The 16,626-nt window shown below is 45.1% G+C and overlaps 2 protein-coding genes across 3 annotated transcripts; both read left to right on the plus strand.

Annotated features, from left to right (window-relative positions):
* Positions 1-33: 33 nt before the first annotated feature.
* Positions 34-8,371, plus strand: Hars2 (histidyl-tRNA synthetase 2, mitochondrial). Of its 2 annotated transcripts, XM_036204465.1 has the most exons (13): positions 34-311; positions 2,210-2,284; positions 2,505-2,624; positions 2,743-2,838; positions 2,994-3,119; positions 3,945-4,052; positions 4,213-4,311; positions 4,629-4,722; positions 5,221-5,348; positions 5,433-5,675; positions 6,423-6,539; positions 6,737-6,883; positions 7,457-8,371. In XM_036204465.1, exons 1-13 carry the CDS (start codon positions 204-206, stop codon positions 7,514-7,516), a joined length of 1,521 nt encoding a protein of 506 aa, XP_036060358.1. In that variant the 5' UTR covers positions 34-203; the 3' UTR covers positions 7,517-8,371. The 2 variants fall into 2 exon arrangements, with proteins under 2 accessions (XP_036060358.1, XP_036060359.1); XM_036204466.1 differs by lacking the exons at positions 34-311; positions 2,210-2,284; positions 2,505-2,624 and having other exon boundaries at positions 2,834-2,890; positions 2,964-3,119.
* Positions 8,372-10,392: 2,021 nt separating this feature from the next.
* Positions 10,393-15,723, plus strand: Zmat2 (zinc finger matrin-type 2). Its single transcript, XM_036205308.1, has 6 exons — positions 10,393-10,474; positions 10,807-10,900; positions 11,827-11,950; positions 13,245-13,318; positions 13,733-13,878; positions 14,718-15,723. The coding sequence occupies exons 1-6, from the start codon at positions 10,457-10,459 to the stop codon at positions 14,859-14,861; spliced, it is 600 nt and encodes a 199-aa protein (XP_036061201.1). The 5' UTR covers positions 10,393-10,456; the 3' UTR covers positions 14,862-15,723.
* Positions 15,724-16,626: the final 903 nt, after the last annotated feature.

The raw sequence follows: 16,626 nt of genomic DNA on the forward strand, positions 1-16,626 counted from the left end.
CCTCCAGCGAGAGCGAAAACCTTTCCGGGTCAGGGAGCGTGAGACAATCGGAGTTCAGCTCCACCCCCGGACTAACTCCGACCTCAGGTGTTTCCAGGGGCTGGTGCTAAGGTCTTCGACTCTCTGTCGCCTTTCTGAGGTTGGACGGGCCTCGTTCCCAGGCCCTTGGCTCCTATTCCAGGAAACCGGCGTCCTGCTGCACGATGTCCCACCTGGGACCCCTGCGCCGCGGGGTTTGCGCTGCGCTGCTCGGCCAGCTCCTGCGACCTCCTCGTGCTGTGTGCATCCGGGCGCTTGGCTGTCACAGCCAGGTAAGCCACCCTGAGCCGGCTCCGCTGATTCCCAGCGGGGCCTCCCGGCTTGAAAGCATAGACTCGCAGCCTATATTGTATTATTACAATTTTTTTTAATTTTTGAAGGTTTATTTCTTTTTATGTGTATGGGGATTTTGCCTGCGTGTATGTGTGCACTGCGTATGCTCCTGGTGCCCGCAGAGGATCCCCTGAGACTGGAGTTACAGCCGGTGGTGAGCCACCTTGTGGGTGCTGGTGATGGAACCCAGGTCCGCTAAAAGAGCCATCTCTCCAGCCCTGAAATTAGTTTTTGTTGATTAGCCACTTTGTACCTGCACTGAACTAAGCGTTCTGGATGCTTTTGTCATTTTATTATTGGAGCAATCTCAGAGGTTACTGAGTAAGTGGAGATCACAGGGTTAAATGGCTTTTAACGTACTTACGTAGCCGCTAAGTAGTATAACGAGATTTACTCTCGATCATATGAAATTCTTGAACATGTTAGAATTTGAGCCAGATCTATAATAGAATGCCCCCCGCAACTATAAATGGACTGAGTTTATGCACATCAAATGAATTTACCCTAAAATGAATCTCAGAGAAACATTTTCAGAGATAGTTGGATTTTGGAATTAGAATAAAGGAGTGTGGACTTGGACTCAGACTTCTCTCTGGGGACTTTCCAAAGTATAAAATTACCACCATTTCTATATCTGGAAGGGCATACAACCTTCAGGTCTTCAAACCTGATTTTTTAAAAAGTACATTTATCTATTAATTAATGTGTGTGGATGTTGGTGTGCCATGGCACATTTCTGTTCTTTTCTTCACCCGTGGAGTGTGGGGATTGAATTTAGGTGGTCACGATATGTGGCAAGCAACGTTACCCATGAACCATTTCACTAACACTAAGTCAGTGGTTGTTACCTCTCTCCGAAAGCGGACTCTTTGAACTGTCGTGCTCAACGGAGTTCAGATCTTTTATTCATCAGTCACAGCATTTTACTAGTCTGTTTTTTTCCAACCAGGAAATGTATTCCTACCATTCCATAGGTTTTATTGTGTACGAGTATGACTATGTCAGAGGACAACTTGTGGGAATTGGTTTTTCTCCTTCAACTATGTGAGTGGGTCCCAGGGATCCAGCTCAGGTGGTCAGGTGGGTACCCACCGAGCCATCATCTCCTTGGCCCAGGTTTGTTCCTTTTTCTTGGGTTGGTTCTGTCTTTATGTTCCATTTATCCTGCCTCCTGACTTTGTTTGTTTGTTTTTGAGACAGGGTCTCACTATGCATCCTTGGCTGGCCTGGAACCCACTGTGTAGACCAGGTTGGCCTTAAACTCATAGAGATCCGCCTGCCTCTGCCTCTGCCTGCTAGATTGAAAGGCGTGAACCACCTTTTTTGCTGTTTGAGTAAGATTTGAGAGTTGGAGTTCATTTTGTTTATTTGAGACGGGATCTCACTATGTCGCTCCAGCTCTCCTGGATTTCGCGCTGTAGACCAGGCTGGCCTCAAGCTCACAGAGATCCTCCTGCCTCAGTCTCCCGCGTGCTGGGATGACATGTCTATGTCATCGTGTCCAGTAGAGAACTGTAGAAGTTTAGTGGTGGCAGGTGTGGGTTCTGTATCTTTATTATTCTCAGGCGCTTCAGCTTTTTCAGACACTTAAAAACTCCAAACAGTGAAGAAGTTTGTATAATAAAGACTGAACTTACTATGTATTACAGGTATAATTGGAAATTCAACATGGATTATTGAGGGTGAAAGGAAATCAGGGTCGTCGACAAAATGGTGTTCAGGAAACCATCTGTATGGGATCAAGGGTCTTCTCAGGTTGATGGTCCATAGGATCAAAGATGTCACAGGTCTGGCCAGTGTCCGGAGAGGGCACATCTCGTATTCCTTTTTCTTCTAGGTTGCACAGGCAGTGTTAACATCCCAACTGAAACCACATCAAGAGAAACCAAATTTTATCATCAAGGTTCCAAAGGTAACACCCTCTGCCCTCCCTGTGTGGCAGAGTGCTGTGAAGGTCAAGCCAGCTCTCCTTACCTCATCCTTTTGACCTAAATCTCTTCGGGGGTGTGGGGTGTTTTATTCTTAAAATTCTAGCTGGGGATCAAGTTAGTTCCAAACCTTAGGTTATGGACATGATTTAACTTTTAGTCTTAAATGGTCTTGATTTTTATTTGACTACTTTTGTTTTCCAGGGCACCAGGGATTTAAGTCCTCAACAGATGGTTGTGAGGGAAAAGATTCTTGATAAGATTATCAGCTGCTTTAAGCGTCATGGGGCAAAGGGGTTGGATACGCCAGCATTTGAGCTAACAGTAAGGACAAGGGTGCTGAGAACCCATTGTTTACCTGCCTTCAGTTTCCCGCAGGGCTTCCCATCTGTGTTCTGTAGTCAGTCATTGAACTGTGGCTTGTTCTGTCTGACTCTTGCAGGAAATGCTCACCGAGAAGTATGAGGACAACTTCGGCCTCATGTACGATTTGAAGGATCAAGGTGGAGAGTTGTTGTCTCTTCGATATGACCTTACTGTATCTTTCTGAGACAGTGGGAAAAGCCTGGAAAGGTCCTTGTTTTCATCCTGTAAGATAAGGATGATTTCTAGGAACCCAGTTCTCCCTCCCATCTGAATGGTGGGTCTAAACACTGAACATAGTATCTTTCTTCCTCAACCTGTTTACATAAGGTTCCTTTTGCTCGCTATTTGGCCATGAATAAACTGAAGAATATGAAACGATATCAAGTTGGAAAGGTGTGGCGGCGAGAGAGCCCAGCCATAGTCCAGGGCCGCTACCGGGAGTTCTGCCAGTGTGTAAGTGACCAGCCAGTTAAGTGATAGTTTAGCGATACATTTAGTTACGTTGGGGATTAGCCGATCAGTGGGAGGTTTGTTTTTCTTCCTTTTTGTTTGTTTGGTTTGTTTTTGGGTTTTGGTTTTGTTGAGACAGGTATTTGAGACATCTGTGTATCCCTGGCTGTTCCGAAACTGACCAGGCTAGCCTTGAACTCACGGAGAGATCCATCTGCCTCTGCTCCTGAGTGCTGGCATTAAAGGCGTGGGCCATTATGTCCTGCTTTCTTTTCTTTTTTCTTTCTTTCTTTTTTTTTTTTTTTTTTAAATTTTACTTTATATATATTATGATCTTTATTGACAGATAATTCACATAGTATACAATTTTCTTGTTTGCACAATTTGATAGACTTTAGTCCAGCATCCTCATAGGCCCATGACACCATCACCACTTCCTTTTTTAGAACATTGCTGTCTTCAATTTCTTTCTTTGCTCCCCCCCCCCCTTTTTTTGAATACCAAATGCCATTTATTGAAGGAGGGAGGAGGTCTTAAATACAGGCTTACTGCACAATAGGGGAACCCTGGAGGGCAGAAGTTCGCTTCTGATGTGTTTTTTTTTTTATTAATTAATTTGTTTGTTTGTTTGTTTTTGTTTTTTTGTTTTTGATTTTTGGTTTTTCAAGACAGGGTTTCTTTGTGTAGCTCTGGAGCCTGTCCTGGAACTCACTCTGTAGCCCAGGCTGGCCTGGAACTCACAGAGATCCGCCTGCCTCTGCCTCCCGAGTGCTGGGATTACAGGCATGTGCCACCACCGCCTGGCTGCTTTCTTTTTTTTTACTGTAGGATTTTGACATTGCTGGTGAATTTGACCCAATGATCCCTGATGCAGAATGTTTGAAGATCATGTGTGAAATCCTAAGTGCCTTGCAACTGGGGGACTTTCTCATTAAGGTGAGGCCAGCCTGGTGTACATATGAGGGAGAAGTTTGGATTGGGCCTGTGGAATTGTCTTTGTCCTGCTTTTGAGTAAAGAGAATTAGAGATAGCCATAGTTTTGAGGGAAAGGGCACTGGTTGACAGGACACTTGGGTTCATTACATTGAGTTCACAGGTAAATGACCGGCGGGTTGTAGATGGGATGTTTGATGTCTGCGGTGTTCCTGAGAGCAAGTTCCGTACCATCTGTACATCAATGGACAAACTAGACAAGGTAACAAAGAAAACATACTTTAAACAGACCCTGTCTGGTTTCTGCCCTGCCCTCTAATCCATGTCGTTAGGGAAGAATAAGGAGACCATGGCTGCAAGTGGCTTTATGGGGGAAAAAAGGTTAAGGAGACATTTTTAAACGAAGTCTGAGTTATGCCATACAGTGGGGATTGTGGCTGGGTTTCTTAAGTTGCCTGTGGTTTTGCTGAATTGCCTGTTCGTTCCTTAAGATACCTCTACCAAATGAAAATGAGAGATCCTGCTTCAGTTAGGTAAAGAGGGACTCGGGTTTGAACTAATGTTTGGGTCTTAATGCAGATGTCTTGGGAAGATGTGAGATATGAGATGGTGGCACAGAAAGGCCTAACTCCTGAGGTGGCCGATCGAATTGGGGAGTATGTCCAGTGTCATGGTAAGAACCAGTGTTTTCAGAGCGGTGCCAGAACAGGCTGAGGGCAACATGTGTCCCGCTTCTACCTCTGGATCAGCTCCAGAGTCTGACCTAGATAAAGAAATTTCCCTTTTATGTATTGTTCCTGCTTTATGTCTTCTTGGCAAAGGCAGAAGCAGAGAGGAAGATCTGACCCTAAGCCCAAGGTTGTGGTCTTTTTAAAGAAAATGAGGAAGACAGGCTAGAGCAGATAGGTTCAAGCTGGCTGTGGTGGCACATGTTTTTAATCCCAGCACTTGGGAGGCAGGGGCAGGCAGATCTCTGTGAGTTCCAGGCCAGTCTTGTCTACATAGTGAGTTCCAGGATAGCCAGGGCTATGTAGAGAGACCTTGTCTAAAACCAAAACTAAAACCAACCGAACGAAAACCCCAAACAAAACAAAACAACAAAAACCCATCTAAATTTGTATGAAACACACCTGGGTAAACAGCACAGACTTGACCTGACTTTTCTTTCCAGGGGGGATTTCTCTGGTAGAGGAAATGTCCAAGGATCCCAGACTGTCCCAAAGCCCGAGGGCCCTGCAGGGCTTAGGAGACCTGAAGCTGCTCTATGACTACCTGAGTTTATTTGGAATTGCTGAAAAGGTCGGCAGAGCTGGGATTGGACCTTCTGTTGAACTCTCGGGTTCTCAGAGTCCGATCGGGGACTGACTAGCTTCTCCCTTACAGATCTCCTTCGACTTGAGTCTGGCCCGGGGCCTGGACTATTACACAGGAGTGATCTACGAAGCCGTGCTCCTGCAGCCTCCAGGTCAGGCTGGAGAGGAGGCTCTGAATGTGGGCAGCGTGGCTGCTGGTGGACGCTACGACAGCCTGGTAGCCCAGTTTGATCCCAAGGGCCATAACGTGCCCTGTGTGGGGTTGAGCATTGGCGTAGAGAGAATCTTCTACCTTGTGGAGCGGAAGATGAAGGCAGGTCCTGGGTCGATGTAAAGTGACTTTAAAGCTAATAACTAGTTTCTGGAGGTGCATTTGGACCTTTTTTTTTTCAAATGATCCTTTTGCTTTTTGGAATTGATATGCAAAGGAAATATCTTTCTTTTCTTTCTTTCTTTCTTTCTTTCTTTCTTTTTTTTTTTTTAAAAAGACTTATTCTATCTTTTTATGTGTATGAGAGTTTAGCTTGAATGTATGGGCATGCCTGGTGCCAGTGGAGGGTCAGAGGGTCAGAGCTAAGGGTGGTTGTGAGCCACCATGTCAGTGCAGAGAACTGAACTTGATCCTCTGAAAGAACAAGTACCCTTAACTGCTGAGCCTTCTCTCTAGCTCTTCCCTCTCTCTGTACTCTCCCTCCTTCCTTTTTTTCTTTTCTTTTCTTTTTTTTTGTTTGTTTGTTTGTTTGTTTTTTGAGACAGGGTTTCTCTGTGTAGCTTTGGTGCCTGTCCTGCATCTCGCTCTGTAGACCACGCTGTCCTCGAACTCACAGAGATCCTCCTGCTTCTGCCTCCCGAGTGCTGGGATTACAGGTGTGCACCGCCACCACCGCCCGGCTCCACCCCCCTTTCTTTCTTAAAAGAGCTGTCTGAAATAGGATTTCTTTCTGAGCTCAGGTGGACCTTGAACTTAGGGTTTTCCTGCCCTAGGCACCTGAGTGCTGAGATTACAGTTGTGAGTGCTGCCCTAGGCTGTAGTTTTAGTTTCTTCTCTCTGTTGTATCAGGCGTCTGGTAAGAAGGTTCGAACCACAGAGACTCAAGTGTTTGTGGCCACACCCCAGAAGAACTTTCTCCGAGAGCGTTTGAAGCTAATTGCAGAGCTTTGGGATGCTGGGATCAAGGTATCTGGGAGTATGTGGACACGATGATCATGGCTCATTTCTACCGTCTGCTCACAGTGGTACTCAGGACATTTTTGCCTTACCACTAGAGGGTTACTAGCTATCTACTTATTTCTGGCTCCCTTGGAAATGTATGTTCTTGGGCACTTATTGCTACAACTGCTTTAAGTCCCCTACTCTCTTTTTATCCTTTTCAGGCAGAGATGCTATATAAAAACAATCCCAAACTGTTAGCCCAGCTGCATTATTGTGAGAAGGCAGACATTCCTCTGATGGTCATCATTGGTGAGCAAGAACAGAATGAAGGTGTCGTCAAGCTCCGTACAGTGGCCAGCAGAGAAGAAGTGAGTGAGACCTTGCAGAAATAGAGTTCTAAATGCCACCCACCACCACCACCCTTTTCAAGACAGCGTCTCGATATATAGCTCAGGCTGTCCTTGAACTCTTGATCTTTCTGCTTCAATCTCTCAAGTGCTGTGGCAACAGGCATATATTGTCATGCCTAGATCCCAGATTCCTTTTTTTAAAGACAGGGTTTCTCTGTGTAGCTTTGGCTATCCTGGAACTTGCTCTGTAGATTGGGCTGGCTTCAGACTCAGAGGTCTGCCTCCCAAGTGCTAGGATTAAAGGCATGTGCCACCACCCTGCAGCTGATACTGGATTCTTTTCAAAGATGTGTTCTCTGAGGAAATAAAGTTAAAACTCTTTTAAATTACATTTATTTGTGTGTGTGTGTGTGCACGCGCATATATCCCATGCATGTGTGTGTATGTCATCTTGCAGAAGTCATTTCTCTCCTTCCATCATATGGGTGTAAATAGTGAGAATGGATGCAGAAGGAAGTGAATTTGGAAAAACTGGCTAAGACATGAGTATCATTTTCTAGTTTGTCACACAAGGATTCTCTTATGTTTTAGGTGACCGTTAATCGAGAAAATCTTGTGGCTGAAATTCAGAAACGACTGTCCGAGTCTTGATTGTTGCCTAGTTCCCATCTGCTGTCCTCAGAAGAAAGGTTTTCTTCTAGGACTGAATTCTGGTGGATGTTACAACAGCTGACCAGCATGGATGTCATGCAAGTGCCTTCTGCCTCCCTCTGTCCTGGATACAGAAGTAGATGGGTCCTAAGGACTCGTGGATTAGCAGCTGCTCTGCTTGAGTGCACACTCTATCTAACTGCAAAGGCAGAGCTGAAGTGCCTCTGAATTCTCTCAGGAGATGTTAAGACGGTTCCTGTGAGCAAGGCTCTGGAAGAGTTGCCTCAGGCTGAGACTCTGACCCATTGAAATGAGAAGCTAAATATGTACTTCACTTTAACTGTAGCTTGGGAACCAGAGTTCGGAGAATTTGTCTACATCACCCTGTGGTTTGTCTGTGGAGTATTTGACAGCAAGAATGGACAGTGAACAGAGATGATGTCCCAAGGACCCAGGAGTGCATCTGTTGATTCTTGCAGCTAACAGTAGAAGGGTGGGGCTGTTTAATAATTTTGGACATTGAATTTAATGGATGATCAGTTAGTGATCTGATCTTTTGAGATTGTGAACACCATTCTCTTTGCCACAGTAACTTCTCTTGATTATTCCATATCCTGCTCTGGAGGTTGTTCTAGAAGTGGCTATATAGTATGTTACATTTCAAAAGTGTACTAGTGAGCCAGAGAGAGGGCTTCTTAAGGGAGCATATTGCTTTTGCAGAGGACCTGAGTTCAGTTCCCACTCAGAGTGATTACAACTACCTGTAATTCCAGTACCAGGGGATCTGAGGCTCTCTTCTCAGCTCCATAGACATCTGCACTTAATGTACACATACACACAGACCCATACACATGATTAAGAATAAAATAATTTTTTAAAGTAAGTGTACTTTGAGTAATTTGTTACCAAAGGATTAATCTGTGTAGCCCTTAGGTACTGGAGAGCCCTTGTAAGCTACAGGTAATCTTCCTAAGATGATGCATCTGTGTTCAGTGAAGAGAACGGCTAGAATTCCTCCTCTCGAGCTGCTAAAAAAAAAAAAAATCAACATTAGGGCAGATAAGATGGCTCAGCAGGTGAAGACTGACCTGAATTTGATCCCTGGGGCCCGCATGGCGGGAGAAGAGAACAGATCCCCTTGAGTTGTCCTCTGGCCTCTATATACTTTCTGTGACATGTGAAGTACACATGCAGACTTACATACAAAATGAAATGTAAAAAACAACCCACCAAAACACCAACATACAGCCAGGGATACAGTTCTCTTGATAGAATGCCCCTTAGCACTTGGGAGGTGAAATCAGGAAAAGTTCAAGACAGCTTTGAAGCCAGGCAAGGTGGCACAGGATTTTTAATCCTAGCTCAAGGGAAGTAGAGACAGGCCAATTGTGAGTTGTTGGCCAGCCATGTCTACATAGTGAAACCTTGTCTAAACGTAATTAAGTGGTGGTGCATGTCTTTAATCCCAGCACTCGGAGGCAGAGGCAGGCAGATCTCTGTAAGTTTGAGTCCAGCCTGGTTTACAGAGCGAGTTCCAGGACAGCCAGGGCTATGCAGAAACCCTGTTTCGGAAAACAAACAAACAAACCCAAAACCAATAAATGAATAAATAAATACATAAAAATTCAGCCTTAGGTTTACATGAGACCCTTTTTCAAAACAACCAAATCTCTGCCTGATGGTGCATATGTTTAATCCCAGCAGTGGAGTGGTGGGGCCAAGGCAGTAGACTCTCTTTGAGGTCAGCTAAACAAGAGTAAAGATTAAAACAAAAGCAGAACACAGGAAAAGGGACAATGTTCAGACAAGAGCTTGGATAGCTGAAGAGGGAGAGCAGCCTTAAAGAGGGAGGTCTTTCTTTATTGGGAACACAGATGGGCAGAGGTTCTGTGACTCCAGTAATACACTGAGAAAACTATACAAAGAGTTTCAAGTTAGCCAGGGCCAAATAGATCTTGTCTAAAAACATACCACACCTACAATCCTAGCACTTGGAAAGTGGAGAAAAGAGGTTCATCAGTTTAAGTTCATCCTCTCTGCATCATAGCGTGGGGTATGTGAGACTCTGTCTCAAGCACTACCCTTTCCCACAAACTTGACACTGTGGAGTGCTTCATTCTGGGGTGTTGGCAGGTGTCAGTTTCAAGATTAAATTGTACTGTATAAATTGAATGAGTTTAAGTGGTCTCCAGACATGAGTTTAACCAAGGAGTAGCATCATTATTTCAAGGGAAAGAACCCAAATGTAAAAGTGCTAGTCTTTTGTGCATAATTTAGAGCCACACTCATAGTACATGCTGGTGAATGGGACATCCAGAGCCACTGATAGTGTTTTAGCTTTTAAAACAAAGTTTACTAGGCAGGGGGTGTAGCTCAATTGGTAGAGTACTCAATAGTATGAATGAAGTCCTGGGTTCGAGCTCCAGCGACATGAACGGGCATCGTGGCACTTACCTGTAAACCCAGCACTTAGGAAGTGGAGGCAGGAAGATCAGAAGTTCAAGACTAGCCTCCACTACATGGCCAATTAGAGTCCAGTCTGGGCTACCTGGGAACCTGTCTTTTAAAAAAAACAAAAAAGTTTAGAAACCCTGGAGATGCAGGTAAAATTGTTTAGATCATGGGGCACTGTTTCCGAACCTCCGATTCTTTGTGAAATAGAAGAGTTGAGCTATTTATTGTTCTTCCAAGACTTGTTTTGAAAGCCAGCGAGAGAAACGTTGGTGGGTGCCCTTACTTCCGTGTTGCTTCAGGCGCCCTTTGCGCCTGCGCCGTCTCCTTGGAACAGAGGGCGGGGCCAACAGAACAGCTTTAGAATCGCTCCAGTCCTTAACGCAGTTAGAATGCAAAGCTCGAATCTTATTGGAGTGTGATCTTGCCTTATGGCTTCCGGGCGCGTTTTACGGCATTTTACGGCTTTCCATTCACTTCGCTGTGAAGATGGCGTCGGGCAGCGGGGTAGGTGTTGGTGTAAGGAGGTTTGAGGGCTCTGGGGTGGTTTTTCAGAGCTATATAGAGACAGGCTGTGAGACTTGGCTGACTTCCTGGCTCCTCTTCGTGATCTCGGGGTCCAGGTTCGAGAACTCCCCCGTAAGGCCTTGGCGCAGGGACAGTGGAATCTCGGAAGTCTCTCGGGTTGGGGTCCCGAGTACCCCAGACCCCCGGGCGTATCAGAGAGACTTCTCTTTCGGAAGGTCCTGGGGCCGCCTTGGTGGCAGTTAGGCGGTTCCCTTAGTTTCTTCAGGGGAACAGTCACAACGACGGGTCTTGAGCGCTTTTTCCCCCTACAGACAAAAAACTTGGACTTTCGCCGAAAGTGGGACAAAGATGAATACGAGAAGCTCGCGGAGAAGAGACTCACAGAAGAGAGAGAAAAGAAGGATGGTGGGTGCTCCCTTCATGGAGGGCTAAGGGGATGGTAGAGGGGGTCGAGAGGGAATGCCCAGCAACAGGATAGATAGCGTGACAGTTAGCGTGTGAGGACAAGCAGGCAAAAATCTAAAGCTTTCTCCTTTCCTTTGTTTCTCCTTTCCTTTTACGTGAGCTACCCCCAGGTGCGGCCCGTATTCAGGGTGGGATTGCCCATCTTAAATGATCCAGTCTCCCCCCTCCCCCGCAACAAAAATAAACGAAACAAAAACTGCAAACAAGTGTGTCTAGCTGCTTAGGTTTAGTTGATTTCAGATGTAGTCAAGTTGACAACCAGTATTAACAACCAGTATTAGCCATCGCACGGCATGAAACCATTGACCATTATGCTACAGAGTGTGAGTTCCCCTCTTTTGAAAGGTTTGCTTCGAGCAAAAAGTCAGAACTCCTCAGTTCAGCTAGACAACACATAGGAACCGCTGTTTAAGTTTGCTGGCGTTAAAGTTCAGAAAAACTCTTGAGAGTTGGAATTGCCATTGCAAGTCTGAGGCCAGCTTGGTCTACATAGTGAGTTCCAGGCCAGTTAGAGTAAGGTTTTTTTGGCCTCTTTTAACTGCTGCATAAAAGTATCTGTTGTGTTCCTTCCTCAAGGAATCTGAAAAAATGAAGGAGAGTAGTCATCTGAATTTGGGGTTCATGCATTTCTTTTCCTTTCTGGCTAAGAAACTGTAATACTCACTATTAATCCCAGCACTCAGGAGGCAGAGACAGGCGGATCTCTGAGTTCGAGGCCAGCCTGGTCTGCTGAGTGAGTTCCAGGACAGCCAGGGCTACACAGAGAAACCCTGTCTTGAAAAATATAAAAAGAAAGAAAAGAAAAGGAAAGAAAGAAAGAAAGAAACTGTAATACTGAAGGGACCCTCCTTCTCATCCTGTTTCAGGAAAACCAGTGCAGCCCGTCAAGCGGGAGCTTCTTCGGCACAGAGACTACAAGGTGGACTTGGAGTCCAAGCTTGGGAAGACAATTGTCATTACCAAGACCACCCCACAGTCTGAAATGGGAGGGTGAGTAGCCTTTTTCCTTCTCCAATACCAAGGCTGGCCTAATAAAGTATTTATATTGGTTTTAGGATGTGTTGAGGAGAATCTTAGGCCAGGGATGGCAACCTTATTGACCATATCTCGAGTCTTTGTTTTCCTTTGCCCCCTAAAGTTTGAAGTCAACTCAGTCATATTTCTAGGAGGAGTTGTTCTGTGGGCTGCTTCCTAATTACTTGCTTGATATCTTCAAAGGGGCTATATAATCTGTTAGACCTGAAGGCACTGGGGTGTATTAGGTGAAGCTGTTAACTGTAGTTATTGTACACCAAGACTATGACCCAGAAAAGTTCCGACATTTCTTCAAGTTAGAATTTATATCAGGAGACTCACACAGATAGCAGTTAGCCACATTTCTGTAGATTATTTAGTAAACCCACTGTTTTGATACCTTTGCTGTATAAAATAGTAAGTTAAATATTTAGGATCATAAAATAATAATAATAGCTCATAGCTTTGTGGGCATGGATTTGGGGGATAGTTTGTTACCTTGGAGGTTCTGGATCAGGATCTCCAATGAGGGTGCAGTCATAGAATTGACTAGGTTTGCATTCACTGGGCTTAAATAAAGGTAGAAAATCCTCTTCCAGGCTCTCACATGCCTATGGTTTGGAGCTGAAGTTCATCCTGTGGGCCTGTTTGTAAGGTTGTTCACAATAAAGCGTAAAGAGATGAGTTTCCCCAAACCAAGCCATCCTCACAAAGGCAGAAGCCACTCTACGGTAATCTAATCTTGGAAGTGATATACCATCTCTTTTGACATGTTCTGTTCATCACACAGAACATTTTGGCACAGATTGGGAGGACGCTAGGAAGGGTGGGAAGACAAGGAGAGTCTGGCTGCCTTGGAGGCTGGAGAGTATCTTATAAGGCTTTATGAAAATCTCTCCAAAAAGATGCTGGGAGCCAGGTGAAGTAGCTCCTGCCTGTAATACCTGCACTTGAGAGGATGAAACAGGAGGATTGTTGCAAGTTTAAAGCCTACTTGGGCTACAGGGTTAGAGCTTTTCTCTGAAAAAATAAAAAAGCCAGGCCTGTAGCACACACACCACATCTGTAATTGTATCACTTAAGAAGGGGCAGGATGAGCCCTGCACATCTGAGGCCAGCTTGGTCCACATTGAGAGTCCCAGGCCACTTAATGTCTCCATTAATAAAACAGACGTCATAGAAGTTTACCAAGAATTAGAGTTTCTTCACGAAAACAGTAAGTTCCTTAAAAACCACATTGACCCTTGTGCTGTTTCTTCCCATTTGTCAGCTACTACTGCAATGTCTGTGACTGTGTGGTGAAGGACTCCATCAACTTCTTGGACCACATTAATGGAAAGAAACGTAAGACTTGGAGGTAGTTCATGACTGGATCTAGGATTGAGTTTTAAAGGTCTGGTTGAGGGGAAGTGCAGGAGAGTAGTTTTCTTGGTGTGTGTGTGTGTGTGTGTGTGTGTGTGTGTGTGTGTGTGTGTGTATTACTGAATATGTGACTCCTGTGCAAGAGCACAGAGGCCAGAGGAGGAGGTTAGCTGACCTGGTTGATAATCTGCTTAGTAAATGCAGTTGAAAGGTACCTGCTTTTTATCTGTGGCTGCCACTTCTGAGAGCAGTGAGACCCAGAGCTTTTTAGTCATACTTTATATTGCTGTGTATTTTATTATGAAAAGTTTAAAAAAAAAGAAAGCCAGGACCAGACTTTTTGAGAGTCTGAGAATGTTATAATGACTGGTTGCCTTCACTGTTAACTTCACCCAGATCAGCGAAACCTGGGTATGTCTATGCGTGTGGAACGCTCCACTCTGGATCAGGTAAAGAAACGTTTTGAGGTCAACAAGAAGAAGATGGAAGAGAAGCAGAAAGATTATGATTTTGAGGAAAGGATGAAGGAACTCAGAGAAGAGGTGAGGCTCTCCTGACCCTGCTTCCCACCTTTGATGTTGTACCTTGAGAATTGGGGATGGCCCTCTTCCTTGACTCACTCTCCGATCTCCAGTCTTGGGCCTGGGTTTCTGTGTACTAGGACATCCTTGCTTGAGACTCATGAGAATGGCTCAAAACCTAATCCATTTCTCTGTGGCTTTTTGACCAGAGCATTTGGCAATTATTCTTTCATTTAGACAGGTTTGTTTTAGACTAATTTTAGGTTCGTAACAAAATGAAGAAAGTTCAGAACTTCCCATTGCCATCCTGTCTCCAATGCATGCACATACAGCTTCCCCTATACTTTTTACTCCTTTTTAAACTGTTAAAGGGATTAACTAAATACAACTAGTCCCTAGCTGGCCTATGGATCCAGGTTATAGGGTCAGAATCCCCTTTTCTTCAATTTGTTTGCATGAATTTTGGGAAAGTTAAATAACCTCATTTTTGGCATGGGATATCTTAAGATAATATTTACACAGAACTGAGAACAGATCTTAGCATATCCTGCATGTCCTGGGATGTTGTCTGGTTAGAACTAGAGATGAACTAGGGTGTAGAATTAAGAACTTCAGAGACTTAATGAATCTCTCTTCTTATCACTTACAGTCTGCTTACAGTTTTCCCACTGCCAACTTGGCAGTTAGTCTCAGGACCTCATGCATGCTGGACAAATGCTTTATCACTGACCTTTGAATCCTTATGTGGCTTTTATTCAGGCTTAAAGATGGAAAAGAATCTTGAAGCTCACTATCTCTTTCGACACTATGAACTCTGGAGTGAACTGATTCTGAGTAATTTCCTCTCCTTTGCCCTTTAGGAGGAAAAGGCTAAAGCATACAAGAAAGAGAAGCAGAAGGAGAAGAAAAGGAGGGCTGAGGAGGACTTGACGTTTGAGGAGGATGACGAGATGGCAGCTGTGATGGGCTTCTCTGGCTTTGGCTCCGCCAAGAAGAGTTACTGAGGCGTTCTCTTGGGCCTAACTTTGGCCTATACTGGACCTAACTTTGAGTGTGTGTTGAGGTGGGGTGGGGTGTCATTTCTTTTTTGGGTACTGGAGAAAGTCCTTAAGAGTGTTAATGGGCAGGGTTGGAGGGTGGGTTTCCCTCTACGTTGGGAGAGGGCACAGGATGTAGAGGTGATGCTGTGGCAGATTCTGTCAGCCTCAGTATATTACTGGAGTCACGGAACCTCTGCCCATCTGTGTTCCCAATAAAGAAAGACCTCCCTCTTTGAGGCTGCTTTCCCCAAACTCCCCTGCATCTCTCCCTCTTCATCTGTCCAACCTCTTGTCTGAACATCCTCCTTTGTCCTGTGCTCTGCCTTTGTTTTCATCTTGACTCTTGTTCTGCCTGAAACAGAAGGGTTGTCTGGCATAGCCTTGGCCAGCTCCTCCTCCCATCCTGCCCAGCGGTTCTCTAGCCACCTGTGCATGCATGTGACTTCTGCCTGGGTCAACGTGTGTGTGGGTATGTGTGCATGAGATGTCACAAAGAGGGGCCTGAGCTAGAATCTCAGAGCATCGCTGCCCTGGGGCCTAATGTTTTGGTTTCCTCGGTGCATGTAACAGGAAATTAAATGGGATGAGTGTTTGGTGTGGCTTGTGTCTGGCGAGTTTTTAACCTTGTTTCTTCTGTTTCACTTCACTGAGGATTTCTCTTTTTGTCTTCCTCGGGAACAGGTTCTTGGAAGAACCTGTTTGATGCAAAAAAAAGAATGAAAACAACAAGACAAAAGAACCCTAAAACCAAACAAACTCTGGGAGACTTTGGTTCTCAGACACTGTTCAACATGTACAATAAATGACACTGACTGGGCCTGTCTCACATTTGTTGGGAACATTTTCATATCATCCCCTGTCCACAAGTTCCTGCTCTAAGGATTTCCAAGTAGAGCCTCTCTGTTTCATGTGAAACTCCCGCCCCTGCAGTGTAGGTCTCCTCAGTGTGAGCTGATCCTCTGCCATCGGATCTGTGCCCTCGAGAGTCTGAACAAAACAGTTTAGCCTCCTGCAATGTTAGCATCCTCTGATCTTAGCAGAAGAGCTCAGGGTTGAACCTGTCTGCAGTTGGGCAGGCACTGGGTTACTGTCTTGGCACTGTTGATGAACTAGGTAAGTCTTGAGGTTTTTGTTTTGTATTTTTGAGACAGAGCCTCACTTGGCTGGCCTTGAACTCAGATCCACCTGTCTCAGCCTCTTCAGTGCTGGGATTAAGATTTGTGCCTTTATGCCTGGCCAGGACTGTGCACTATAGGATGTTAAGCAGCATCCCTGGCTCCACCTAGTAGATGTCAGTAGCACTCCTTCCATCCAATTTTTGACAACTGAAAACATCTTTGTTCCCTGGAAATGGGTAAATGGCTCTCCCATTGGAAATGACTAGGGGACTTCCCCACCGTGGTGTAACTTGTGAACTACATAGACTGGTCAAAAAGTGCAGCCCCCTCTGGGCTGGAGAGATGGCTCAGAGGTTAAGAGCACTGACTGCTCTTCCAGAGGTCCTGAGTTCAATTCCCAGCACCTATGTGGTGGCTCACAACCATCTGTAGTAAGTAAATCTGTTTAAAAAGATTAAAAAAAAATGCACCCCCCAAAGACAAAACAACACTGAGAACTGGATCACATACTGTGCCTTGTGTAGGGGTTCAAGGGTGAGATGGGGTTGAAGGCTTAGGGAACAGTCATACAAGCCATGTGAACAAATTAAACTCCTTTTGCTGGCTCTGCT

Source organism: Onychomys torridus, chromosome 13 (assembly GCF_903995425.1).
Source record: "Onychomys torridus chromosome 13, mOncTor1.1, whole genome shotgun sequence".
NCBI lineage: Eukaryota > Metazoa > Chordata > Mammalia > Rodentia > Cricetidae > Onychomys > Onychomys torridus.